The 27,660-nt window shown below is 33.7% G+C and overlaps 1 protein-coding gene across 5 annotated transcripts; it reads left to right on the top strand.

Annotated features, from left to right (window-relative positions):
- Positions 1 to 27: 27 nt before the first annotated feature.
- On the top strand, positions 28 to 25,988 carry RBM39 (RNA binding motif protein 39). 5 transcript variants are annotated; one of them, XM_006881489.1, is made up of 18 exons: positions 122 to 377; positions 959 to 1,022; positions 1,250 to 1,322; positions 2,766 to 2,819; positions 6,888 to 7,082; positions 10,020 to 10,085; positions 10,183 to 10,236; positions 11,239 to 11,356; positions 11,664 to 11,816; positions 14,345 to 14,482; positions 16,521 to 16,586; positions 18,005 to 18,209; positions 18,575 to 18,652; positions 21,641 to 21,691; positions 23,831 to 23,912; positions 24,170 to 24,275; positions 24,855 to 24,933; positions 25,020 to 25,267. In XM_006881489.1, exons 4-18 carry the CDS (start codon positions 2,797 to 2,799, stop codon positions 25,118 to 25,120), a joined length of 1,515 nt encoding a protein of 504 aa, XP_006881551.1. In that variant the 5' UTR covers positions 122 to 377; positions 959 to 1,022; positions 1,250 to 1,322; positions 2,766 to 2,796; the 3' UTR covers positions 25,121 to 25,267. The 5 variants fall into 5 exon arrangements, with proteins under 5 accessions (XP_006881549.1, XP_006881548.1, XP_006881552.1 ...); XM_006881487.1 differs by lacking the exon at positions 1,250 to 1,322 and having other exon boundaries at positions 28 to 377; positions 2,766 to 2,815; positions 21,659 to 21,691; positions 25,020 to 25,988; XM_006881486.1 differs by lacking the exon at positions 1,250 to 1,322 and having other exon boundaries at positions 28 to 377; positions 2,766 to 2,815; positions 25,020 to 25,986.
- Positions 25,989 to 27,660: the final 1,672 nt, after the last annotated feature.

Below are 27,660 nucleotides of genomic sequence, written 5' to 3'. Positions count from 1 at the left end.
AATCTCCAGCCTGACATTTGAGAAGAGTCTCGCGAGAGCCCGTGCTGAGCGCTCTGGGCGTCCCCGAGTGTTTGCGTGTATGTGTATTGGTGAATGTGAGTACGGGGAAGCAGCGGCCGCCATTTCACGGAGCTTGCCGACGCTGTCGCAGGGGTGGATCCCGAGCTGCCAAAGCTGTCTCCCGCGCGGGCTCATTAATCCCATTTTTCTTTTAGATCCGCTCGGGCCTAGCCGCCCTCGGAGCCTGAAATTCGGGCTGGGCGGTACCGCGGCCTGGGCCTAGCGCCTTAAAGAGTAGTAACAGCGGCGGCGGTAGCATTATAAGAAGACAATCCTTTACGAATACGAGGCTCACAGGTCCCCGAAAGCCCGCACAGGTAAAGAAGCTATTTTTATATATTTCCCAGACCTTTTTCAACTTAGGGCGTTTTTTTGTTGTTTCCTGGGCTGACGGTATTCTGGCGGTCTTAAGGGGCGCGGGGGGAGGGGGCTTGAGAGAAATCGGCCGCGTTTCGGCGACCGCGCCCTTTTTCGGTTGGGTTGAGGCAGAAGTCTTGGGGTGGTCTGGACCCTACACAGGGTCTCCTGGCGGATGGCGACCTGTCCCTTCGAGGCCGGGACTGGTCGCGACCTCCCAACATGGCGCCAGCCGAACGCCGCCTTGGCACACAACGCCCTCCCAACCGAGGGAGTTTCCCTTTGCCCCTAATATGGCAGCGCGGGTTTTGCGTGGAGGGGCGCAGTGCCAAGCCCTTTCACGCGAGGCCGTCTGGGTTTTGCAGTTCATTGTAAGCTTCTAATTCGGACTGTTAAGTGTTTATATTTTTTGTGTTCTAGGTAGTAAATATTTCAGATATCCTTTCCTAGTCAGTATTTGATGAGGTCGTCTCTCATCTATATCGCATGTGGAGGAACGGAGAAGAATTGAAGTATTAAAAATGTCTTGTTTTTATCGTAGGCGTTTGGAGAAAATGGCAGACGATATTGATATTGAAGCAATGCTTGAGGCTCCTTACAAGAAGGTGAGAGAAAACATGTCGGTGAGCTTTATTTATATTTCTTAATTTAGCATATTCACGAAACTACTGCTGAAATGTAAACTAACCTCCCCGGAGCCCTCTTGATTTACCTTATCAGAGATGCATTACGTATAACTTACAAAAGTAAATATATGCTATTGATGTAATAATATTGTGCAGTAGTTTCACTTCAGCGTGATGAATAAATGCCCATCTATCTCTCTTTGTAGACTTGCCTAACGATATCTCACCTCTACTCCCATGAATTCACCTTTGATTCCAGTGTGAACTGTCAATCATAAGGTAGTAATTGAGTGACTTATCGCTGTACCGTGGTCCCCTAGGTAAAATGACTCAACTAAGAATTACCAGCTCCAGTTTGGTATAGCAAAAAGGTGAATGTAGTGGTTTGGGAAATTGCAGGGGTCCAAGAATAGCAAAGCCTAACCAGTCTATCGCAAGTAAATCTTCAAATAAGATAACTCTTACCGGAAGAAATGGGTGAGATTTGAACTTTTTTTAACTGAAAGACTGGTATATAGTAAATCTTAATGCAGGCAGGTGGCAGTCTGCTGAGTTAAAAATTAAGAAAATTCTTGGATCCCTGAATAGATTTAAAAAGAAAAAAACTACAAGCAAAAGAGGCAGTATCACAATTTAGAGTCACTTAATGACTGTTTTACTGTTCTCTGTATCGTTTTTTATAATTAGGCCCTGCCATAATACTTCACACTAAAAACTACAAAGGAATTATTTTGGCTTAGTCATTGACCCATTTCAATATAGCAGTAAAAGTAAACTTACATTCTTTCACCAGTTGGTGGTGAAAATAGCTGTATGCATGCATTATCACTGGTGTCAAAAACTGTAAAACTTTGTGAGTTAGCTCTTATACTCCTTTAACTGATATAATTAAACTTTTAAAAATTGCACTAATAAAAATACATTTGTTTTGGAGTGTATATAGCACGACCATGTGGTACCAATTTGGATGAATTCCTGGTAGTTTGAAATAGTGTATGTAGTTTTGTAATGTTTAGATAGACTCTTTGAAGAATACTTTTACTGTTAAGATTCTCTTGTCATAGTTTTAACATGGATTCAATTCCATGTAAACAGGTATGGAAATAGAAATGTTTAGGCTGGACTGGTGAATTATTAATTGACTTTCTTGGGTTCTTGGGAGTCAACATTACTAAAGCAGTGTGAATCCCTGTTTGCTTCAGGGCGAGATGTGTGACAGAGGTGGCATCAAGCTCTTACAGTCCCAACCCTCCAACGGAAATGGGCGAAGATCTCAGGAATGGCATCGGTCACAGGAAATCGATAGTGGCTGGCTGCTAGCTTTGGCTACTTGGGGCTTAGGCAGAAATAGAGCCATGGTACTGACCAAAGGGACCATAGCACATGGAATAAATCTCAAAACACGACTTCATGTTTTATAGAGATTTTATTTAACCACTTCAGCAACATAAATCTGAGTTAACACTAAAGTACGTAAGAAAACTAAAATTTAACATGTTGATATGGAGAGCTTTTTGATTTTGTATTTTCATGATTTAACTGTAAACAAAGTGGTTAAAAACATACCCATCTAAGTTTTATAGCCTTTCCATGTCAAACTATTAGTAAGTAATTAGTTTTAAAAATTGTTTTGTATTTTTTTATTCCTATTCCCTTTACCCTTTGACAACTTGAAATGTTTCCACTTCGTCCTCATGATGTTCTTCTATCAACCCTGCTTAGGATGAGAACAAGTTGAGCAGTGCTAACGGCCATGAAGAACGTAGCAAAAAGTAAGTTTTAAAAATGGGTCATGGGGGGAGTAAATCTTGTGTAATTGAGATTTATGTCTATTCTTATGCCTTGAAACAGTAAACTTAAGATTTTCTTCTGAAGTTTTTTGGCCTCTTTGAAAAAAGTGGTTCTCTATCTTTTTGGATATAAGCAGCTATTTGAGTATAGAAAAGTGTGAGCTCTTTCCTTGGATACTAGGATATGGTTGCAAACAGGCCTTTTGGACACCTTTTCTCTAAGTTCATAACAATCTTAACAGTTAATGAGTTACTAGTAAAGCTGTCATTCATTGAAATAAGGAAAGTTAAACTCAAGAATGTAGTAACTAGACCAGTAAAGCTGTTTACCCTAAATTACTGAAGGAGCCAGAGATACTTCTACTCGCCTCTTAGAGGCTGTTTTTGTAATACTGCTTCTGACTCAACTAGTTGGTTATGAGGCATTCTTAATGCCTTTAAACTTGAATAAACATTATTTTGTGAGAATGGGGTTTAAGAAAAATTGAACACTTTATTTTGGTTAGGTGTCAAACCCCAAATAATGGAATTTCTGAAATAGACCAATACAATATATAAAGTATTTAGTATATGAAACAAGATTGAATTATGAGATTATATCCTGTCAATTTCTGACATAACTTTTCAGCTGAATACTAATGATTCTTATTTCACATGGTCATGTTATGGGCATAATTGTTTTTGTTAGCCTGTGTTTGTGATGTTACAGTAAAACATTTTGCCATTTTTATGACCGTACAGTACATGGTTAAAGTAATGAAAAGACACACTTGGTGGTTCTTTTCCTATAGTTTAAAGTGCTTCAAAAGACTGTTTCATTCAGGTTCCTAAAAGATAGCAACGTGATACTGGATTACTCTGCACTTGTTAAACCAGTATTTCTTAAATTCCCTTGAAATGAATAATACAGTAGCAGTAGATTACAGTTGATGTAATTTGCATGAAATATCCTTTTTCTATGATTAATTTTACACCAAACATAGGTGGAAATTTGGATGAGCTTTGGTTCTTACTGAATTGTGGTTTGAGATGATAAGCCAGTCCAAGGTTAATGACATCTGGTCAGACATTTAGAAACAATTTTGAGATTTTTCAGTTCTGTAATCAGAAGGAAATCTGGGAGATCCATATATCTCTTAATAGTTAGACCTAATTTAGTTGTCAGACCTCAGTAGATAGAATTCACCGTTAGTTCTAAAATTAGGAGAACATAGTCTTGGGCTAAAGGCTTTGCTTCTTGTGCATTTTCTATCACTCTGCCACTCACATCATATCTCCATCTTGCCTTAAGTTCAAGACAGGTGATACTACTTAAATTATATAAATAAATGAGATTAAATTAGTAGTGGGCTATAATATAAAATCATTAGAATAATTGGTTATATACTTTATGAGGGAAGAAACTGAGGGGGAAAAAACCTGCCAGCCACAGTCCTGCTGATTCTTTAAAATAGAGAAAGTATAATTGTCAACGTTTAGTTGATAAATATTGTCCATGTTAAATCAGCAGTTTTTCATCATTTATCCAGGAGAATTTTATCTTTTATCTAGGAAAAAGTTTGTATCTTAAAGGTAGATAAAATGTGGAAACTGAAATGTACTGCCTGTGCTTTAGTCTTTTTAAACAAAGGTGCTATAATGCATATTTTTATTTCATCTTCATTATTTTTAAAGTCATTACCTTAAAGATGTTGGGACATAATTTTTTAAAAAAATGAGAAAAATGCACATTTTTAAGAGTTTATTATAATTAAATGTATTTTACAATAATTCATTCTTAAGCTTAATACGTATCCCAGTAATATTTCTAAGGACTAGTATCCCAATAATAGTAAAAGGGATTATATTTAATTTAGCACAGATTTATTACTCGTTACCCAGTTGTTGGAAGAGGTACAACTCTGAGGTTGGCAAGACTTCAGAACTTGAATTTTGTGGTCTTCATGGGAATAATAATTTTTAGAGTAATTAATTTCATATAGGTGAAACCAGCATCCATTCAGTTAAGCTTCTTAGGGAATTACTCCAAAAAAAGCAATAAAATTGCATCAGTTTTTAAATATATTGGCTACTGTGGTGTGGGTTTTCTATAAATTTTAGAATAAATGACTTTTCTATTTTTTTCTTATTTTCCAGAATGCTTTGCATTTAAAATTTAGATCTTCTTACATGGAGGAGGTCAAATCCAGTTATAGCAAAACACCTTTACAGCAGAGGCCATATAACCAAAAAGTCCAAAGGCCCAGCCCAGTGGACCATTTACTTCAATGATGTTCAGTACAAAATTCCACTGCCACTAAAGACTTTGGAAAGTCCATTTTAAGTTGTAACAGGATTTGACTAATAGTGTGGATTTTGATAAGCCTTCTTTAGTTCAACTATTACATGTTCTTTGAAGCTGAATTTTAGAGAAGTATATGGATTTCTTGCACCTTTAAAAGTTTTCATCTGCAGAGGACTGTTCAGGGGTGTTTTTTGGTGTTTTTTTTTTTTAATGTGTTGGTATGCTGCGGAACTATTCAAGCTGTCTGGGGTTGCCTTCAGATGTGGGTGGGAATTCATTTAAATTCAGGATGACCTCACATGAAAATAGTTGTCCAATTCTCAAGTCTTTCTCTTTAGCAGACTAAGTTTCAGGGTCTGTAAGATTGTGGCAAATAAGGAGTTTAGCTGCTACTCTGCTGTGGGCAGTTTCTGAGCAGAGCAAAATCTTTATTTGTAGAGGATGGAGTTAGCCTTTACATTCCCCCTTCCCCCCCATTTGAACTGAAAAAATTTAGCCTAAGAAAACTAATGGTAGGTTTTTTCAGGTAGCAAAGTTAGAATGTTATCTGTTGCCCTTCTGGGCATTGATTTGATTTCTAAATAAATGATGAGTGTAGCCTTATTTTCTGTCATTTGCTACTGAGCATATAAAATTCTGACAGTCAGGTGGATTATCTTGAAATTTTAGACAAAGTTTCTGCCTCCTTGGAAAGCTCTACATCTCCTTGTGATTGGAGTGTGGGTTTCAAGATTCCAGAAGGTGGGTGTCTTCATTTTCTTTTTTCAATGCACTCTAAGATGACCTGCTTATAGGTTTTCTGAGGCAGATCTCACTTGATAAATTTGCTTTGATAAGGACTAAACAGTTAAATTTCAAAATAACGCTATATTGTTAAAATGTTTAGTGATCATCCACTACGAATGGACATTTTATTGGAAGAAATTTATTTGGAAATGTCTTTGAATTTATATTGAAATATCTGAAGGCACCTCTAAAAAAATTGGGGTTGTAACAGAGGTACAGACTTACACTTTGTGAAATAAGTAGGTGGAATATAGGAAAGAATACAGAAATAAGTAGACTGTTACGACTCACTGCTTGTTTTACTTTTCAGAATTTAAGCATTTATAAAGGTGTGGATCCTTGTTTTTGATACACCTCCACAGACTTGTATAAACTGATTTAATGATGAAGTACTCAGTTTTCTATAGGACACCTTTTGAACTTGAATTGTTACAGTTCTTTGACATTACATATAATTTTGCCTATGAAACCAAAATGTTGATGATTGAATGGCCCTTTGAAAGTGTTAAACGCATTCTTGTATTTAAATTGAGCTAAAATTGTTCTCACTTTAACAGAAGTAATCTATCTAATGCATTTGAATTTAATCCTTTTGAATTAATATTTGTATTTTGTAATTGATTTTCTTAACTTTCATAGTCTGTTACATAGTTGAAATTTTTATGTAAAAGTGACCTTTGCTCTTACCTGCCAGCAAGTGCAGCTCCTTGTTGAAATTGCAACTGACTCCCCAGATAATTGGCAATCTTTGTTCTTACGGGAAAGTATTGCAAAAAATTCCTTTCCAACTGACTGCTGTTTTCCAGTAATAAAGTCAAAGGTTGAGAGTTGAGTACCTAGAGATTCTTTTTTTCTTAAGTGATTATGTGCTGTTATATGATAGAAAAATAGCAGTTTTCAAACGGATAAATTTCTGACCACAAAAGGAAGTATATCTTGATGACTTCTTAAACTAGCAAAATAATAATATTTTTTTCTTCTCAGGAGGAAAAAAAGCAAGAGTAGAAGTCGTAGTCATGAACGAAAGAGAAGCAAAAGTAAGGAACGGAAACGAAGTAGAGATAGAGAAAGGAAAAAGAGCAAAAGCCGTGAAAGGAAGCGAAGTAGAAGCAAAGAACGAAGACGGAGTCGCTCGAGGAGTCGAGATCGCAGATTCAGAGGCCGCTACAGAAGTCCTTAGTATGTATCTTAAATAATGATTTTGGTTTGCGACTCGGTCTCTGGGTACTCAAAGAGCAATCCACCTGAGAAACAAAAGTTGAGAAATTTTAAAATAGCTAAATTTGGTTGCAAAGTGTTAAGGATATTGACACCGAAAAGACTTAGTAAGATAAATATCTGTAACTTCTGGCTTATATGTTATTCCACCTAAAATTTTTAATTATATGCCAGTGCAGCTACTTTTTAATATAAAATCTCTTGATGAGTGTTTTGTCAAACACTTGTTTGAGAGCTATTACAGTGTTCTTTGAGCTGTGAACATAACTTTTTAATAATAAAGTTAAAAAAAAATAGTGAAGTTCAAAGGAATATTAAATTAAGCTTCAATTCTATTTGGCTGTTTAAGCCGAAATGAGTTTTCTGGGCTCATAACATTAAAATCTTTACTAAAAACTGCCTTGGAAAGTGAATATGGGAATTAAAATGGAGTTATTTAAGTGAGATGGAATTAAGCATAAAAGTATCAAGTTCATTTAAGATAATTCACTACTTTTAGTGACTTAGAGTGTACCTACAGTCTTAAGGATTAAATGTAAAAGTTCTTAGTGCTTTATGTTTTTAGTATGCAGTTATAAATTATCTTTGGTTACTAAAGCATTTCCAGTTTTTAAACGTTGAATGGTTTAAGAATGTGGAATTGTAGGACAGAGAAGACCTGAATCAGTTGGGTAGATTACTTTGTAAAATTTCATTACATTTTAGAAAGGGAGAAACATGCTGATAAACTATTAATAAGACTTGAACAAGAAGAGAATATAAATAAAATACTTGGACTACTGATAACACAGTAAATAATTTTTTTTTAGTAAATAATTTCTTATTTGCTAGTGTTAAGAGTTTGAAATGCTCACGACGAGAGGACGAAGCATGATGACTATAGCAAATGATTTTAAGATTTTTTTTTTTTTTAATTTATTTATTATTTTTGTGTGAGTGTACCGTCAAATCAGATCTGACTGGTACTGTCCCTCCTTTTCCCGGCAGAGCATCTGGTGGATTCGAACCATGTGCCTCTGGGATTGTAGTTGCAGCTCCTTGCCAGTAGGCCACCAGAGCCTCCCCTAAGATTTTTGTTTTGATTTAAAGGATATTTCTGTGACAATTAGCAAAATCTTAAAAAAAAAAAACAAAACAAAAAATATATTCGAAAATACTATACCGCAATTTTATGATTTTGATAACTTATTAATTAACTTGCAAAAAAAATACAATGCTGTGTTTTGAGCTTTGTTCCTTAATTTCTAAAATGTACAGAAACTTATTTCATAAAATTTTGAAGTAAAATTACCACAATATTATTTCAGTTCTGACCTTTTTCTTTTCTGTTCTCTTAAATTTTTTTCATGCATTCACACAAAGCTTTACAACTTTTAATTTTTTGTTAATAATAATTAAAAACTGCAGGGTCTCACAACTTCTTGTTAATGCCATTCCCTGCACTTGGAGTTAGTTTCTTTTTTTAACTTTTTAAGCATCAAAGAATGGTTTTATCTAAAAGGCTGTAGTCAGTTTTATCAATGCTTAAAATAGGTTTGCATTAGGTATTTTTATCTGAATGAAATAAATGAGGTGGGGAAGTGAAGACTGTTACCTTTGTTGGCTGAGCAGTAATAACCTGAAGTCTGACTGTGATCCAGGTCAGATTTTACTTAAAAATTATTTTATTCTTCTTTGTAATTTCGTGGGATTTTAAAAACACTACATGGGCTATAATTTAGACAATTTTTTTTTTCTATAATTATATTTTATTAATTTTCATAAACATTTACAGAGATTTTGGGCTTCCACTCATTCATTGTTAATTTAGACAATCTTGATGTTTTAAGTAAAGGGAAAGAAAATAGCTTCTAGTTGGTTTCTTGAACTTAAAATGTCTTAATTGTGATGTATTTTTTATTTATATTTAAAATTGCAAAGGATTTGTTAAAATAGTTTTTGGTTGAAACTACTTTGATATTGTAGGTGAATGTGAAGTCTATGCAAACTAATGCAAATATGGATCAGACTGCTAGATATTTTCATTTTGCTACTCTTCTGGAGTAGGATAGCAGGATGAGCACTAAGGGACAACTGAATTTGTTCCTTTAGATGTAGTCTGGGCTTTAAAATTAAAAAGGCACAAAACAATACTGGAATTGTTTACAGAGCAGTTAACACCCCCCCCCCAAAGAACTGTTAACTTGTGGTTTATTTTGAAACTATCCTTTTAACATTCTCAAATTTTTCTAGTTAACTGAGTTCATTCATACCTTCTTGTGGATTACTTTGCCACAATAAGTTAAAAGTATATCTTTAACTTAGTTTTCATGCAATCTCTGTAAAGTTTAATATGTAGAAACATTAGAGATTGATGAATGAATTCCCTTCATTTTTTAAAAAAAATCCTCTAAAATAAACTCAAATATTATATATGCTTATATACGCATGTGTTCCATAGAAAGGACCTGGAAGGATTCACACCAAATTGTAAATAGTACTTCAGGTGTGAGGTGTCAGGTCAGCTGTTTAGAGTTGCTGTGAATTGTACTCTGCTCGATGGCATTTGACAACAACTAGTGGGAGACTAGGGCAGAGGGAAAGTTAAGATGATTTTAATTTTTAAACTTCAGTATATTCATACAAAGCTAGACTGACAGTAGGTGTATTTTCAGAATTTTGAAATTTTTGAGGCTGTTAATACTGATCTTGGCACCTCTCAGTGGTCCAGGACTGACAAAATATATTGGCAGCTTGCCTGGGATAGTGTGAACCAAAAAAACATTTCCACTTAAGATGGAAAAGATAAGCAGCCTTTTTTAAAACAAAAAATGTTAAAACTTGCTGGAGAGCACATGAAACGCGATCTTGGCAAGACCCTAAACCCGTAACTAGTGTAATTTTGTGTTTCCTTTTTAGCTCCGGACCAAAATTTAACAGTGCCATCCGAGGAAAGATTGGGTTGCCTCATAGCATCAAATTAAGGTTTTTAAACATACTTCTGAATTGTTAAATTGTTTTTCAAGGAATTAATGGCCACTTGTTTGTGTAACTACTGAAACTTTTTTTTTAACTTTTGCAGCAGGCGACGTTCCCGAAGCAAAAGTCCTTTCAGAAAAGACAAGAGCCCTGTGAGGTAACTGTTGTGTTTTTCTTTACAACTTCTTATGGTGTTAATAAGATTTTTATATTTTATATTTATGATGAAATTATTTGAATCATATATAAATCTTGCTTCTCAGTAACTGAAAGTTTAAAAGAATAATGTGGGTGCTGTTGGTCTTCCCTACTTTTTACAAGACACTTTGGTATCGGCTCTACAAAAACTTAGGAGCCCTGGTAGCTTAGTAGTTAAATACTTAACATAGTGCTTGGCAGTTTGACTTTACCAGATAACTATCTCAGACTCAGTGCAGTGACACACACATGTAGAACTTGACCTTTGGAGACTGATGAATTTGAATTAAATCTTGCAGTGACACACACACATGTAGAACTTGACCTTTGGAGACTGATGAATTTGAATTAAATCTACTGAGATTTACCATTCAGTCTTACTTTAAAAATAATTACCAGGGAGCTCTGGTAGCCTAGTGGCAAGAAGCTATACTGCAATCCCAGAGGTATGCAGTTCAAATCCACCAGATGCTCTGCTGGAGAAGGAGGGGCAACCTCCTCCTATACCAGTCAGATCTGATTTGATGGTACACACAAAAAATAATAAAATTTTTTAAAAAAATTCCAACTTGACCTCTGAATATTGTTCTTCAGTATTGTCTGATTTCTTTTGTTGAATAAAACATGAAGATAACACCCCTCTAGTTTAGCATTTTGGTCTTGGAACATTTTCATCACAAAGTAGTATTATCATCCTAAAAAAGAAAAATGGTAGTAATATCCTTTAACAACAATTCTATTTTCTCTTAAGGGTACCTACTGTTTTTAGGGGAAGGTATACTATTGGTGGCCTAGTGGCAAGAAGCTGCACTGCAATCCCAGAAGTATGTGGTTCGAATCCACCAGATGCTTTGCTGGAGAAGGAGGGCGTAATCTCCTTCTGTACCAGTCAGATCTGTTTTGACAGTTCACACACACAAAATAATAAAATATTTAAAAAAAAATTGTTTTTTTCTTTTAGAGAACCTATTGATAATTTAACTCCTGAGGAAAGAGATGCAAGGACAGTTTTCTGCATGCAACTGGCAGCAAGAATTCGGCCGAGAGATTTGGAAGAGTTTTTCTCTACAGTAGGAAAGGTAATATTTAGTTAATCTCAGTCAACTAGATAATAATGCCATATTTTAATAATTGTCAAAGGCAGACGTGAACTCTTTAAGTTCATAAATATTTTACACATTAAATGACTTAAAACATTTTGCGTCCATTTGTAGCTAACAGTATTGTTCACAAGTGGTATGAGTCATCAGAATAGATGTAACACTTATGTGCAGAAAATGAAAACACAACATTTATTAATGTCTGTCCTAATTGCCTTTGAATTTGTACCTAAATTGCCTTATAGTCAATAAATAAAAGAAACTGAGCACATCTTTTTCTTTCTAGGTTCGCGATGTAAGGATGATTTCTGATAGAAACTCGAGACGTTCCAAAGGAATTGCTTATGTGGAATTTGTTGATGTTAGCTCAGTGCCTCTAGCGATCGGATTAACTGGCCAGCGTGTCTTAGGAGTGCCAATTATTGTACAAGCATCACAGGTAAATTTTAATTTGTTTATTGAAAACGTTAGTAATCTTATGGAATAGCATTTTGGGCATTGTCTCTAACCACTGCACCTTTGATTTCACATGTTCTTGGGATTTTTAAAAATTTTTCCTTGATTGGTTTAACATACTGGATTTTCAGTACTGTTCAGTATCATTTTAATAAAGCTAGTACCTTTTTTTTTTCATTAAAATTTGGAGATTTGATCCACAGTTGAATTGTTTACTAAGGGAGAGATAAGCGCTGTTTTTTCCCTTTCAAATGAAAGGGATATGACCTTTTTCATAATTTTACTGGTATTTTGACTTATTTACAGTATTGTCATCAAGTTGGAACGTATTTCTATAACTCCAGTGGATTTTCAGTCTGTATATGACATGGGAGAAAGATGTCCAATAGTGGAGCACCTGGTAAATTCAGCTGTGCTTTGGGTTGGCAATGCAAGTGTTTACCACAAGTGTACCAATACACACTAATATATGTGTGATTTTACGGAAGTCACCAGTTATGGTCTTTGTTGAAAGTAGGATGTTGCAGTCTATTTTTGAGATGATAATCTGTTCAGATTGATCAAAATATAAATCACTGATTTGAGTCATAATATGCTTTAATGATGAGTACTATAAAATGAGAGTAGGCAGCATCGAGACGGCCAGTTTTGCTCTTTGCTAATAACTCTTTGTTATATATCCCAACCAACAACTTCCACACTACAAAACTAATAATTCCTGTGTGGTTAGATGTGGATCCCTGTACTCCTACAACTACTTCTGCTAACTAAAATACCACACCAGTCTTTGCTAGGTTCAAAATCTATTGCAATGATTATACAGATCCCCCAGAACCATAGTCATAAACAAGGGTGTTTGAGGGAAGGTATCAGGTTGGTGGCAGAATACATTCCTTCAGTGGTTGCAGGTCTTGTGTGACGTTGAGTGTTGCTAGAAAATTCTCAGTCCTCAAGCAAGCCTAGATTTTGTTGTGCAACAATTCCCAAGTTAGCTATGTTTTAAGTTAGTCTAGGCTCTCTGCTCTTGATCTGGTGTCAGTCCTGATCTGCTTGGCACAGTAATATCTGCCCCTGAAGGATATGCACTACACTCCCTTCTTCCTATTCCTTGCTAGGGTTGAGAGTCCCAAATCCCTCTGCTGAACTCATTATAGTTAAACCCAGTGGAATGATGAGACTAGCCAGCCAGTCCTCTTGTGGATAGACTTAGATCCTGTCCAGGAGGATGTGGCAATGTCAGTGACTAGTAAACCCAATTTGAACAATAAACCATTAACATCACAAATTAAAATTTTAAGTGTTTTCAGAAGTGCGTAATAGTAATGTTAGGTACTTCTCAGATGTTTTAAATCTTAGAATGTCTGTGTACTGTTAATTACATAAGACATAATTAATAGTTGTGTACAGAATTGAGACCAAATCTTAATGTGAATTGTTTTGTTCCTAACAAGCTGTGATAATGATGGGTTGTTGTTTTTTATTTTTTTAATTCTCTTAAAATGTGATTAATGATAATGCATATTTATGTATCTAGAGTCTTTGGACAGTTCAAGCAAGTTGAAAAGATTTGAGGTTTGAGTTTATTGAAAAATAGTCTTATGAGGGTTTCCTGACATGTGCATGAGCCAGTCATGGCAACTGATGTTAATTGTTAAATGTGTGATCATTCATTTTATGGTTTGAAGGTAAATTGTATAGGTAGCTACTTATTTTTCAGTTAATTCCCCATAAGAGGGGATTAATTTAGCAGCATGTTTAGTAGCATTACAAAGAGATCAGCTGAAAATAAACCCTGTAGTTTTTCAGTTTATTTACATATTTAAAGATCTATTTCTAACAAGAATCTTGTATTAGAAAAAATTATTTGTTGACATGGTCGTCTTATAGAAATAATGGAACTTGAATAATACATAGTTTGTCCATAGTTTGATTTCTGTACTGTCATAAATTCTTTATGCCCTCGACTGGTAAGAGTTTGTGCGATCATTGGACTAGTTTCAATGAGTATTCATTGTTCAGTGAAACATTTTTTTCACATTTAATCGTTAATATCAGGATGCATTTTTTTATTTTTACTGTGATTTTAATGGAGGTTTATAGAGTGTTGGGTTTTTATCCATTCCTTATTGCACATTTGCCTTCATCTTCTTTCCTTCTGCCACCCCCAGTCCACTTTGCAATGTACTTCTTGTTCCAAATTGTTCTTAGAGTGTCTAATTACACTTTTCCTTTCACAGTTCATTCATCTGTTCCAATGCAGTGTTCATTATCTATCCACTCTTCTCCTGTTTTACCCACCACCTATGTCAGTCCTATCAGAATACATTTTAAAATTGATAGCATGTGGTTTTCATGGTCACATTTTAAATACGAAATAATAACTATATATAATGTTAACATCTGAGTTTTGCTCTCCCCCCCTAATCTTTCTGTTGTCATTTACCATATTTGTACATGGAATTCATTCTCTTCATACTATTTGAATTACCATTTCTTGGTTTTGTTTTACAGGCAGAAAAAAACAGAGCTGCAGCAATGGCAAATAATCTACAGAAGGGAAGTGCTGGACCTATGAGGCTTTATGTGGGCTCATTACACTTTAACATAACAGAAGATATGCTTCGGGGGATCTTTGAGCCTTTTGGAAGAGTAAGTTCAAGATTGTCAATAGATCTTTGAATTTTGGTTGTAATATATTTTAGTACCTAAAACTTCGTGTTTTTGTGTGTGTGTGTGTGTGTGTGTGTGTGGATAATAGATAAATATCTGATATCTCTGGTATCGGTGAGGTTTTTGTGATCAATTAAGAACTTAGTCATTTGTAGAGACAGTTATTTAAAATTTTTAGTAAAATTCATGGTTTAGATAGTTAAAAATGGTACAGAATTTTTCACTACTGAATTTAAGGGTTTTTTTTGTTTGTTTGTTTTTGTTTTTGCATTTAAGTTTTATACTTAAATATAGTTGGAAGTCTAAAATTTTCCTCCTCTAGCTTATGAAAGTCCTTTTTTCCCCTCTAGTTCATTTCCTAGTAATTCTAACCAGTCCTTAATTCTTGAGAATGTAGAAGCATTTGCCTTCCAATCTTTTTGTTATACTCTGATGTAATAATGTTATTATGTACTGTTTAGTCAAAAACCAACTCAAAGTTGATCCTCTAGCCATTTATCAGAAGCAGTAAATCACACAGGAGTTGATTGCCATCTTGTGAGCAGCTGCTGGATTCAAAACACATACCTTTAAGTTGACAGCACAGCTCCTTTACTATGATGTCACTGGAGCTCCCTAGTATAACAATAGCTAACATAGTTAAAGAAAAAAAACACTAGATAGGTAACAGTTGCAGGTACAAACATTAGAATTTCAACACCTATTTCTGGAAGTAATAACGGAATGAACATTTTTTAATAAATATTAGCAAGGTTCAAGGTGAGATTTCATTCTTATTTTTTAAAAAATATGTGTATAATTCACAAACCACAAATTGTACTGCTTGAGTTGTTATAGTTTGAAAATAAATTTGTAATGAGTAAAAGATAAAGAAATACAATATAGAAGTACTTAGTTTTCAAGTTTGCGTAAAAATTTTAATTACATCTCTGGAGCTTTGGTGGCCTAGTGGCAAGAAGTTGCACTACAATCCCAAAGGTGCATGGTTGATTGAATTCACCAGATGACCCTCTGGAGAAGGAGGGACAAACTCTTCTGTGCCAATTCAATAGTACATGGAATTATAAATAAATAAATGAAAAATTTAATAGCCTCAGGTAATCAAAGCATTTTCACCATTAAAGTTTATCACTCATTCATTCTTTTTTTTAAAAAAAATTATTATTTATACGTGTGTATCGTCAAAATCAGATCTGACTGGTACAGGAGGAGATTGTTCATTTCACCAGCAGAGCATCTGGTGGATTTGCACTGCGCACCTCTGGGATTGCAATGCAGCTTCTTGCCACTATGCCACCAGAGCTCGCCCACTCCTTTTTTAATACCAATTCTCTGTGGTGTACATTATTAAAACCAATTTTGCATTAATATGTTCTAATTTAAAATGTCCAGAGCCTTGGTATCCTAACAGGTGGCATATTCAGCTGGTAATCAGGAGGCCAGCGTGTAGACTCCACCAGGTGCTTCATGGGAATAAGATAGATGTTGCTGTTTCCTTGAGGAAAAGATGTACAACCTTGGAAACCTGATAGAACACCCCTATGAGTTTATGTCAGTTGTTTGATAAGTGCAAATTTGTGTGTGATTGAGAAGGATCCCTGGTAGTGTAACAGTTATCTGCAGCAGCTTCCAGGAAAACTACCAGTAGATTTCTTGCAATGATTGCTGCCTAAGAAAGCCAGAGGATGTTTCTGTTTTGAAAGTTGAAATGGACAAAAATCCAACAGCTGTAAATAGAGAATTAGGTGTTTTTAGCATAATGGAAATGAGCAAAGGTGTGGATCACTTTTTCTAACTCCAGGTTTGTTGCCGAGGCAGACATTTTTTTTTAATCTACTGCTCTCCTCTGTAGGTTCTTGAGAAGTTTCTGTAGTTTATTTTTGGGTTAACAGTGAAACTTAATTTTGAAATACCTTTATTGTTGAGATTTTCCTTAGTTTATTCAAATCATGTTTCAAAGAAAAACTTTTTTACTGTGTTGACTTCACAAAATAATTTATATATTTTTTTGTTTTAGATTGAAAGTATCCAGCTCATGATGGATAGTGAAACAGGTCGATCTAAGGGCTATGGATTTATAACGGTAAATATTGATCATAATTAATGTGATTTTTAAACATTTTATCTAATACATACTAAAATAACATTTGATTTAAAAAACTTTGTTGACTGTTGTAAATACTGATTACTGATTTTAATGAACATTTTTAGTTTATTATTTAATTTATACTACTGTCTAATTGTGACAAACTTGCTTTCTATTTAGAGAGTCCTTAATAGAAATTTTGATAGAATTATCCAGAATTTATGGAAAGTACTGTAATTTCTAATCATTAATTTACCTGACTAGCCCCTTTTCTGATATAGCTAGATTTTAGAAACTGTTAAAGGCCTATCTTTGAGTCATCTATTTGTAAATACCATTTGTGGAATTTCAGCGTGACAACCACTTGGGTATTTCTAAGAGTTTATAGTTTAACTCCCTTAACGTCGGAAAAGAATTCTTTACTGTTAGTACTGATAATTTTTAATATTTTTTGATAGTTTTTAAATATGTACCTTACAATCAGGACCAGAACTACTAGTGATTATGGCTAGCAAAGGGAATATTATGGTGTAAAGTGGCAACTAGATAGTAGACTTAAGTAAAAAATATGGGAATCTCTATTTTAGATCAGAAAATCAGAATTATTTAATATTTTCATAAAATAGGCTTCTTGTTTCATTTGAGGAAATCAGTGGTGCTGTAGTCTCTAGAATGCTTGATGCAAACCTTAAAGCCAAATCTATCTCGTGGTTAGAGTCCACTCATATCAGTAAGGGAAAAGTTGGGAGATCTCCCTATTAGTTGCAGCCTCAATCAGTTTCTGTTCAGTGGGGGATGAGTTTGGTGGTTTGTTTTTGGGTTTTTGCTGTTGCCTTTTTTAGTAAAAAGATGTAGTTGATTTAGATAGTGATTCTTTGTTATGTTCTTGGTTATGAACACCTAAGTTCTACTTATTCTTTTTCTACAAGTTATCTTGGAAGTTGTTTTTAAAATGGAAACTGAGTATTTGTATTTAATTAATAAGAATTTTGACTGTTTTAACTTAATTTAGTGTTTTCTATATGGAGGATGTTCTTAAATATTTGTAATGTTCTTAACATTTTTGGTCAGTGAACCAGATTTTACCATGCAACCACTAAAAGCAAAATTTTTTTATTTGATGATAATAGTTAATGTCATTGATTGGATAGTCTATCCTGATTGTTTATCTTATATACAAAGCTTTTTTAAAACTTAAAAGTAGTTAAATGGAACCCCCGGTGGCACAGAGATTAAAAAATAATTGAGAGCTTGTGAACTAACTGATCATAAAGATTATTTGCTTTGTTTGCAATTTGACATTTGTATTAAACTTTTCATCCACCTGTTAGTAATTAAATATATGAGACAGGTAAATGTTGTTCTTATGTGTATGTATGCATAAACTCCTACTCCTTTTCTTTTCCCTCATTCAGTTTTCTGATTCAGAATGTGCCAAAAAGGCACTAGAACAACTGAATGGATTTGAACTAGCTGGAAGGCCAATGAAAGTTGGTCATGTTACTGAACGTACTGATGCGTCTAGTGCTAGTTCATTTTTGGACAGCGATGAACTGGAAAGAACTGGAATTGACTTGGGAACAACTGGTCGTCTCCAATTAATGGCAAGACTTGCAGAAGGTAAGTTTTCCTTTTTGTTGTAGTAATTTGTTTGGCTATTAAGAGAGGAACGCTTACTGTGACAGTAAAAGAATGGGGGGGGGATTTCTTTTCCTTTTTCCAATTTTTGGCAGTTTGTATCATTCTATTATTTGCATAGGCAAATTGCCTGGCTTAAAATTATTTTGTTTTATAGTGATGTACTTCAGATATCACTGATTAATTGAAAGAATTCTATAAAATTAGTGTTATCTGCCTATGAGAATGCCATCTTTTACACCATCTCCACTTTGTCATTTTACTTAAGATAGGCAAATAGGTAGAGTATATATAATTCTTAGTTTCAGTTCTGTAATAGCTAAAAGTCCGTTTTTTTTATCTGACAGGTACAGGTTTGCAGATTCCTCCAGCAGCTCAACAGGCTCTGCAAATGAGTGGCTCTTTGGCTTTTGGTGCTGTGGCAGGTAGGAATTGAATCTTTTCTAATTTGGAATCATTTTTATTTCATCCAATTCGAAAAAACTTACCAAATTTTTATGCATTTGAAAGGACTTATTGAGAATTCAATTCATCAAGTACTTTTAGTCTATTAAATGTCTCCAGTTTATGTATGGCAGACAAGGTATTAAATAAACTAATCACTAGTTTAACTCTCAGGGTACTTGTGACTAGTATATATTACTTTCTAATTGAAATTGACAAAATAGATTCTTTAACAAATATACCACTTTTTTTTTTTTAAAAATGTACCACTTTTAAAAAACAGGCTGAATTTTCGCTATTTTAAATAAAACCTTATTGCATAGAAAAAATATTTTGTACTTTTTGCTGAAAGAATGCAGGAAAAACTGATTCAACTAAGTAAATAGCTTTACTTTGATAGGCGATTTTAGCTAAGGAGATGTTTATAAGTTTTGTAACAATTTATATTGTAAGCTACTTCACCATTTCTTAAAGATCTGAAGGAAAAAAAGACCTGATAGTTAAGGAAGAACATTAAACAGTTTATCTTCATTGAATTTGACAAGAAATATTTGAAATATTTTAAGAAAGTAAGCTAATTTCTAATAAAATTTACTTCATCTATAAGAGAAATTACAAAATACTTAAACCATGGTGACTGTACAGTATTGGAGTATATTTGAATATCTACCTGGTTAATTCATAATTTTGCTTTAAATAACCTCCTGGTCTTCAGCTTACCTAGAATTATTGTGCTTGCTTTCTCAGTCTCTTAGAATGAATCCTTTTAGAAAACTGGCATTTTATTTGTTGTGCTTGCGATCAAATTGTATTGCTTACCTTGAAATGGGATATTTAGACATTTTGTAGAAATTTTGCAAATCTTAAAGGAAAAGTAGCTGTTAACACATTTCTACTTTTAGATTCTTTTTTTTTAAAATGGAATCATTTTTTTCCCTAAGTTTAAATGAACCATTTATTAGCTTAATTTTTTTCAAAACTGTGTTAGGCATTTAATTTTTACAGTGAACAGAAAATATAATGCCATTTGATAAAGGAAGTACCATTTTAAGAAATATATGCTGTGGTCTTAGTTTTGAAAGTTATTTTTAATTGCTTCTTGCTTTTAAAAATTATCCCCTAATTTAGAAAAAAAATTTTTTTTTTGTTTTTTCTTTTTCAAGAGTATAGCTCAAGGGGCAATTGTACTTTTGTTTTCTGCCTTCAGGCAATTGACTGAACAGTCATTTCTAAACAACCTGTTCTACTGTTAGTGCTGTGCCAGTGTTTGCTGGTCTTTTATTAGAGATATGTTTAGTAAATTTAAGATTCCTAATCTTAAACACTTGAAACAGCCATTTCTCTTGGATGTATGATTTCATTTTCATGAGAAGTATATAATTATGTTGCAGTTGATTATGATAAAAGTAACTATTGATAGCCAGCATTCCTTATAGTATATACTTAATTTTTAATATTAATAGTGGTGATTTTAAAATCTGATTCTTAGACTTATCATTAATTACTGTTGTTAGATAGCTGAATATCAGAATCACAGTTTTCATCTGACCACACAACTGGAAGGTAATTTCAGTTTTTTCCAGTTGGTGATTATTAAAATGGTATATGCATTTTTAAAAAAATTAACTTCCTGATTGTTCTCTATAAAGCTTTTGCCTCCTAAATCCATTAAAGCAAAAACCAAAGATGGCTATTGTCTTCCACATTTCTTTTTAATATGTTATTAACAGTCCTACTGAGACAAATTTATTTGGAGTCTCTGTCTTTATAAAGCCTTGGCTCCTGTTTTGTAACAATCTAATCAATAAATTTTGACATTTGAATAGACATTTAAAAACTTTTGATTTCTGATATCCATACATTACATTTCTCCCCCCCCCCCCGTTTTAGGAATCAAAAGACAAATTGTGTTACAGTTTAGTGTGTCTTTACAGTAGTCCTATGCTCATGTATTCTAGTACCTTCAGTATACAGTTATATATCTTCAGCTCCTTGAGATGCCAATTTTGAGCCCCTCGGACCCAGGTATTTTTATATCCCAATATAGCTTGGGCTGTAGCACCGTTAACATTTTTAACCCCTTTTTGATCACATTTTTGTTAACCCAGGAAAGAAATACAAATGATATTTAAGTGTAGTGATTAAATCATGTTTTTTACTTCTTAAAGTATATTGGTGTATTAGTTGTACGTTTCTGAAACTTTCAGACATCCATTTTAGCATAAATGCATACTAATTTCTTTATTTTTCAGACTTAACTACTTTTTGGGAATATTCTCTTAAGATGCATTACAACATAGGTATTTTCATGATTAAATATGAGAAATAAAAATATTTTGTTCTGACTTGGTGCATTTCCCCTTAGACTTTACTGGATCCAAACACTATCCCATATTTCATTTCTGTGTCTTCGAATATTTAGACAAGAAACAAAAATGTTACTAAAGTTGTGTAACATTTGAAATTAGATAAATTTTCCAGGAACTGTCTATATATACACTTATACTCAATAATAGTCTTCTCAGTGGAGAGAGCTTGCTAATAGACTTGACAGTATGGCCAGCTGTACTAAAATTTTGATACAAATTAAGTTTATTTTCATTGAAAAATAGTGGCGTTTCCCAAGTACTTGGAATTGAATTCTCAAGGTCAGGGTGTTTTGGTGTTTTTTTTCGATTTTTCTGACCGGTATGCGTCCCTTTCCCCATTTCCCATTATGCCCAACTTGAAAACCACTGTAGAGGTTTAGGATCAGCAGGAAGGAGATAGGCATGGATCTTTTAGGGTAAGGAGTTATTTTTAAAAGGCCCCAAAGCCGCCTCAATGAGGAATGGGGAAGGTGGTTTTGCTGCCAGGTGTTACTAAGTTCCTTTTGATAAACCCTGCGGTTGTAGTCCTCTTTTATTAATGCTTTCCTGACATTTACCCTGTTAGTTGAGGCTCTTCATTGTTCCTGCACTGAGCTGTAGAATTCTCTTTTGTTATAGATTTGCAAACAAGACTTTCCCAGCAGACTGAAGGTGAGTTGAACTTTTTTAATTTATTTGCCTTTGAATTAGACTTAAGCCAGGCTTAGTTGTTTGGGCCAGGTTTTAACATATTACTATAGATTTATTTATACATTGTACCTGTCTATAAGAGTTGGGATTGATAATTTGTACTTTAGAAGGCCTGATAACTATAAGGCCACTGTAATGTCCCAACCTGTTCTGTCTCATGCTTGCTTTATTTACTCATTTTTAGAATGTAACTCTTAAAAAAACAAGTAATTAAAGAATAAAATAATTTTAATAAATTACCCATGAGTGGATTTAATGTTTGCCACTGTTGTACTTACTTTAAGTCAAATAACATAGTGTATGTGGTACTGACCTTTGAGGATGCTATTTATGAAATAGCTTTAAGTACTGTTAAAAATTGGGGGATTATCCAGTCCTAAATTGCATGTAGACTTCAAACATTTTAATATTAATAACATGTAGAAATCTCTGCTACTTGGTAAGATTTTACTCTAAAATTCAATTTTAATTTTTCAGACAAAATTATGTGTTTATAAAATGTGTTAATTTGTTAGTCTAGTAGTAGTAGTTTTTCTAAGTTTGTATTCATTTCTGGTTTTGTTTAAAACAGACATTTTTTTCTGGTTGTTGGCTGAATTTGTTATGTATTTTCTAGGATCTATCCCAAAGTCCTGTTTATATTCTTTTTTCCAACATTTATTACTGATAATCATAGTAAATTTAAAATACTGGGAAATTTATACCTCCCCAGTTGTTTTCTAATGATCCATTGTTATTTTCACATACTTTGATTTGTTAAATAGAATGTTTCTTTTTAATCATAATGCATGCTCTTTAATTTTTAACTTTCTAAAATTTATTTCAGCATTTGTCTTAATTGAACATAAAGCTGTGTAAAAAGTGTTCAAGAAAAATATACTTTATATTTATTCTCCCAGGAATGTTGTTTGATGATGTATTCCATGCATAGCTTTAATTTTTATTCAGTGGAAGACTTCCATTTATGGGCACTTCCTCATATGATCATTAATTACTGTAATTTCTAATGCACTCTTTTATCCTTAGCTTTATTTTTGTGTATTGAAGTGAAATTTGGTCATATTTTATGGTTACGGTGAGTTTTATAACAGCAATAACAGCTACTAGTCATATTTAATAATCCTATTGAAAGCAGTGGAACACATCTTGGAAAGTCTTTACTCTTAAAGCACTATTTCTGTGTCTTACTCCTGAAGGAATAGTGTCACGCCTTGTTCTTTTGAGTATTAAGTGATTTTTACCAAGATAAGCTATTTTTCAGTGTTACTTGTATTGCAATGATACAGAAAACTTACTCAAATAATATTTCAAATAATTTTAAGTTACTTTTGAGGCTTAAATGCTTTAAGTGTAGTCACAAAATACGCTTCATATATTGAAACATTAGTACAGAAGTTTGCATGTTTATATATCCTTTTAAAGGATTGTATTATTACTGTTCTAAAGTTAAAACACCGGCAATCCTACAAAATCGGTTCTATATTTTTTTGGATTGCTATTGATGCAATTTTTTGGCATTTGTTTTAATTAATCTGTCCAATTTATAATAGTACCTTCATTTAAGTCCTAAATATCCTACTGTTTAATGTCTCCGATAATAGATTGCCTTGATTTTTTTTGTTTCTCAAGGGGAGGGTGAGAAATCAGTACTTTTTTTTTAAGAAATCAATACTTTTTTAACTTAAAAGATCTTAAACTTACTGATTCAGCTTTTTGATATGTGCAATTTATAGTTATAGGCACTGTGCATTGATAACCACAATACACACTGCATACTTATTGCCATTGGGTTACTATGGTTTTCTGGCAAATAAAATTGTGTGCTTATATCATAAGGTAGCTCTAGTGACCTAGTCAGTAAAGAGTTGTGCTCCCAACCCTAAAACAAGCAGTTCAAATCCACTAGCTGTTCCACAGGTGAAAGGAGGACAGCTTACTCCTTTTTCTGGAGGATCAGCTATGGCTAGACAGTAATAAGTTATGTTATTTAAAAATATACATTTGTGTAACCGACATTTACACTTCAGATAGATATAGCTGTGGCTTTGTCAAGGATATTCTAAATTTTCTATGAAGGTAATTTTTTTCTTTTTTTTTTAGCATCAGCGTTAGCTGCAGCTGCCTCTGTTCAGCCACTTGCAACACAGTGTTTCCAGCTCTCTAACATGTTTAACCCTCAAACGTAAGTAGTATACTTTGATAAAGCTCAAAAAAATTATATATGAAAGCTGCAGGCAACTTACCCAAGTTAATTTTCAAATGTATCTTGAATCCTTGAAATTTTGAATATTTTTCTAAAAATGACTGGTTATTTCTTTTACATTGGTAGACTTCAAATTCAGATTTTAAAGCTGTTCACATTTTGTTTTCACCCGTAGTTAATTATGTGAATCTATGTGAGTTTGCTGTGTGTTTAGAATGTTTATTATTTTCTTACAGAGAAGAAGAAGTTGGATGGGATACAGAAATTAAGGATGATGTGATTGAGGAATGTAATAAACATGGAGGAGTTATTCATATTTATGTTGACAAAAATTCTGCTCAGGTATTTTTGGTGTTTTTTTAACTCAGTGATACAGTATTTTGTGTCTTCATAATCATCTGTAATTAGGATATTGTGGTCACTATTTTTTTCTACATAGAAATTCTCATCTATATGTTAAGCAAAATACATCTTTGCTAGGTTATTTTAAGAGCAGTTACTAATGTTCAAAGCTTTTCATTAAATTCTGTTTTGATTTTTATTGTTAGAATGTTTCCATTTCAAGGAGAGCTGAGTCTTGGGAAGGATTTTTTTAATCAGCATGTGTTATGTTCTGCAGATAGCGAAATATATAACTGATGTGTTTGGTTTTTTTTTTAATTTTTATTTTTGTGTGAGTGTACCTACCGTCAAATCAGATCTGACTGGTACAGGAGGAGATTGGAGATTGTCCCTCCTTTTCCCAGCAGAGCATCTGGTGGATTCGCACCGTGAGCCTCTGGGATTGTAGTTGCAGCTATAACTGATTATTTTATGAACAGCTATGTATTTTTCTAGAAGGGTCTCTAGCAAATTTATATTCTTAAATCGTGCTGTAGATTATAGGAATGACCTTACTTTTCCCCCATCTTTTAATTTCAGGGCAATGTGTATGTTAAGTGCCCATCAATTGCTGCAGCTATAGCTGCAGTTAATGCATTGCATGGCCGGTGGTTTGCTGGTGAGTATTAACTATTTATGCAAATGTTAATTAGCATCTAAATCTAGATGAAGTCACTAAACCATCATTTTTGTTTCTTTCAACAGGTAAAATGATAACAGCAGCATATGTACCTCTTCCAACTTACCACAACCTCTTTCCTGATTCTATGACAGCAACACAACTACTGGTTCCAAGTAGACGATGAAGGATAATATAGTCCCTATGTACATAGCTTTTTTCCCTTGACAATTCATCTTGAGTTATCTTTTATTTAGATAAAAGTAAAGAGGCAAGGGTCTACTGTCATTTGTATACAATTCCTGTTACCTTGAAAAATAAAAATGTTAACAGGAATACAGTGTGCTCATTCTCCCTAACTAGTAAATTTCACTGTATACAAAGCTGTTTTCTTGTTCTGCCTTTTAAATGTATATTTTAAAAAATAATACGTTAAAGATCTATAGAAATAGCTTTAGAAAAAATGTGCTTTCTATTAAAAAAGGCAGACAGGGATTTAATGATGTTTTTAATGTTTCAGAAGCCTAACTTTTTACACAGCAGTTAACATTTCACTAATGTTGATCTTTGGCTAATGGCATAACAAATAAGGATTCTGAAATACATATTTAGTGTATGAAAATTTAAAACAGCTAAAGGGCTGTTTTAACATCTCAACTTGCATTCTGATAAATTGGCAAGAAAGGGAGATCTCCAAATCATATTTCTTGATGGTAACTTTTCAATTAATGTATCTGTAAAAGTTTTATTTGTAAATATTGTGTGTTCTAGTGTGTCTTAAGATTCCAAACAAAATGATCCCTGCATTTCCTCAAATACCGAATAATAGTCTGGTAAGCAAAGCAGACCTTGCAGGAAATAGGAAATGCAGATATAGGTTTTGTCTGGTTGCATATAATCTTTGCTCTTTTTAAGCTCTGTGAGCTCTGAAATATATTTTTGGGTTACTTCAGTGTGTTTGACAAGACAGCTTGATATTTCTATCAAAACAATGACTTTCATATTGCAACAATCTTTGTAAGAACCACTCAAATAAAATTCTCTTTAAAAGGCCATAAGAAATTCTCATTTTTCAGATGGTTTAAAGTCATAGAAACTTTAAGAGTATTAGTTTCTCTGACTTTTGTAATTACTCAGTGCTTAAATCTTTGGGAAGGTAATTAGTATAAAGTGTCTAGTCTGGAAGACTTTTCTGTCGTTAAGCTTTCCTCAACTCATCAATGAACCCTCCATTGGGTTTCCCAAGCTAAAAATTTATACTGGTGAAGTTGGCCCATCTTTCTCTCTCAGAATTGGTGGATTTGAAACACCAGTCTTTTGGTTGGCAGTTTGATGCACACTACGCAGCCAGTGTTTTTTCCATTTTCTGTGCTTTGCAGTCAACACAATTTCAGAATCTGGTATAGATTTCCAGATGAAGTAGTTTTATGGTGCAGTATTTCAACTTTATTTTTAAACCTTGTATTTGGGTATCAGTGTAGATTAACACATTATGTAGTGTAAGTTAGGAAAATGGGATGTATAAAATGAAAATTAGTACATGTGCTCAAGTGTTTAAGTTGGGCGTTGAATATATGAAAGTTAAAACTGTACCCAAATCCATGCATATTAAAAATTAATACAAAATTTACCATATTAGATTATGAGCTTTAATGTTTGGTGGGCATTTTCTGATTTCTTCATCTTACTGTTGGAACTCTACAAACCTGATAAATAACATGGACTCGAAGTATTGTAGACAATGTCAATTATGGCTCTCAAACTGGACTTTGGGGCCAAAACTATAAAGTGGTTATCTGTAGTATTTCCTCTCTTAATAGTTTTTCTTTAATTTGAAGAAAATTTTATTTGTATTTTTTTTCGGGGCGGGGTGGGGGTTTACACCACAGGTCTCACTTTTTATTTTATATTGGTTTGCTTACAAAATGCATACACATTTTATTTCACACATTGAAAACGTGATCCATGGGACAGGAACAGATCATGACATAATTTTACACTTAATATGGTAGCATGTCCTTCATTGTGGCTTGGTGTGAAGCTAATGAACCTAGGTTTGTGTGCTGCCATTATGTGTGTGGCTCCGTAAGAGACCTAGCTTTGTTCTTTTCCAATGTCTCCTCTGGGAGCTGTACCTGATGTTTACTGCCAGTTTTTGTTCAAATCCATTGAGGAATGGGATGGTTCTACTTTTTTTTCCTTGGCCAGGAACTTCAAAGACACAGTTAAGACAAAAACAATGCCACATGAAACATTATGGAACTTTGAATGTTTGCTAGTTTCAATTTGTATTTTTTAAAATGAAAGTTTTTCTCCCCTTCTGTTAACCCAGATCTCATTGGGTTAGTTTTGTTCTTTTCTTGGACTTGGGCCAAGAGGCCTTGGTTTTAGTATATAATCTTAACAGGAAAGATGTATCCTAATTTTCTTCTAGTATTATGGTTTATAAAGTGTGATGAGTAGATGGTAATTTAATATTTTCACCAATATATGAGGATGCTTGTGAGGCAAAAGCCACCATGTCATGGACTTTTCCCCTGCCCTCAGTAGGTGGCTGATAACATAACTGCTTTTTTGCTTTATCTTAAAAAGTATTTGAAAGTCAGTTGGGCCTGAGGGTCTGGTGGTCAGTTTGGAAAAACATTCTACGTTCTATAGCATTTGTCTAGCAATATGCTACACTGAGGTAATCTGGTTTTGCTGTGATGCTGAACTTGGTGCCATTGA

The sequence above is a fragment of the Elephantulus edwardii genome, unplaced genomic scaffold (assembly GCF_000299155.1).
Source record: "Elephantulus edwardii isolate Elephantulus edwardi_28Jun2011 unplaced genomic scaffold, EleEdw1.0 scaffold00015, whole genome shotgun sequence".
Classification (NCBI taxonomy): domain Eukaryota; kingdom Metazoa; phylum Chordata; class Mammalia; order Macroscelidea; family Macroscelididae; genus Elephantulus; species Elephantulus edwardii.
This window is presented reverse-complemented; position numbering and strand designations above follow the sequence as displayed.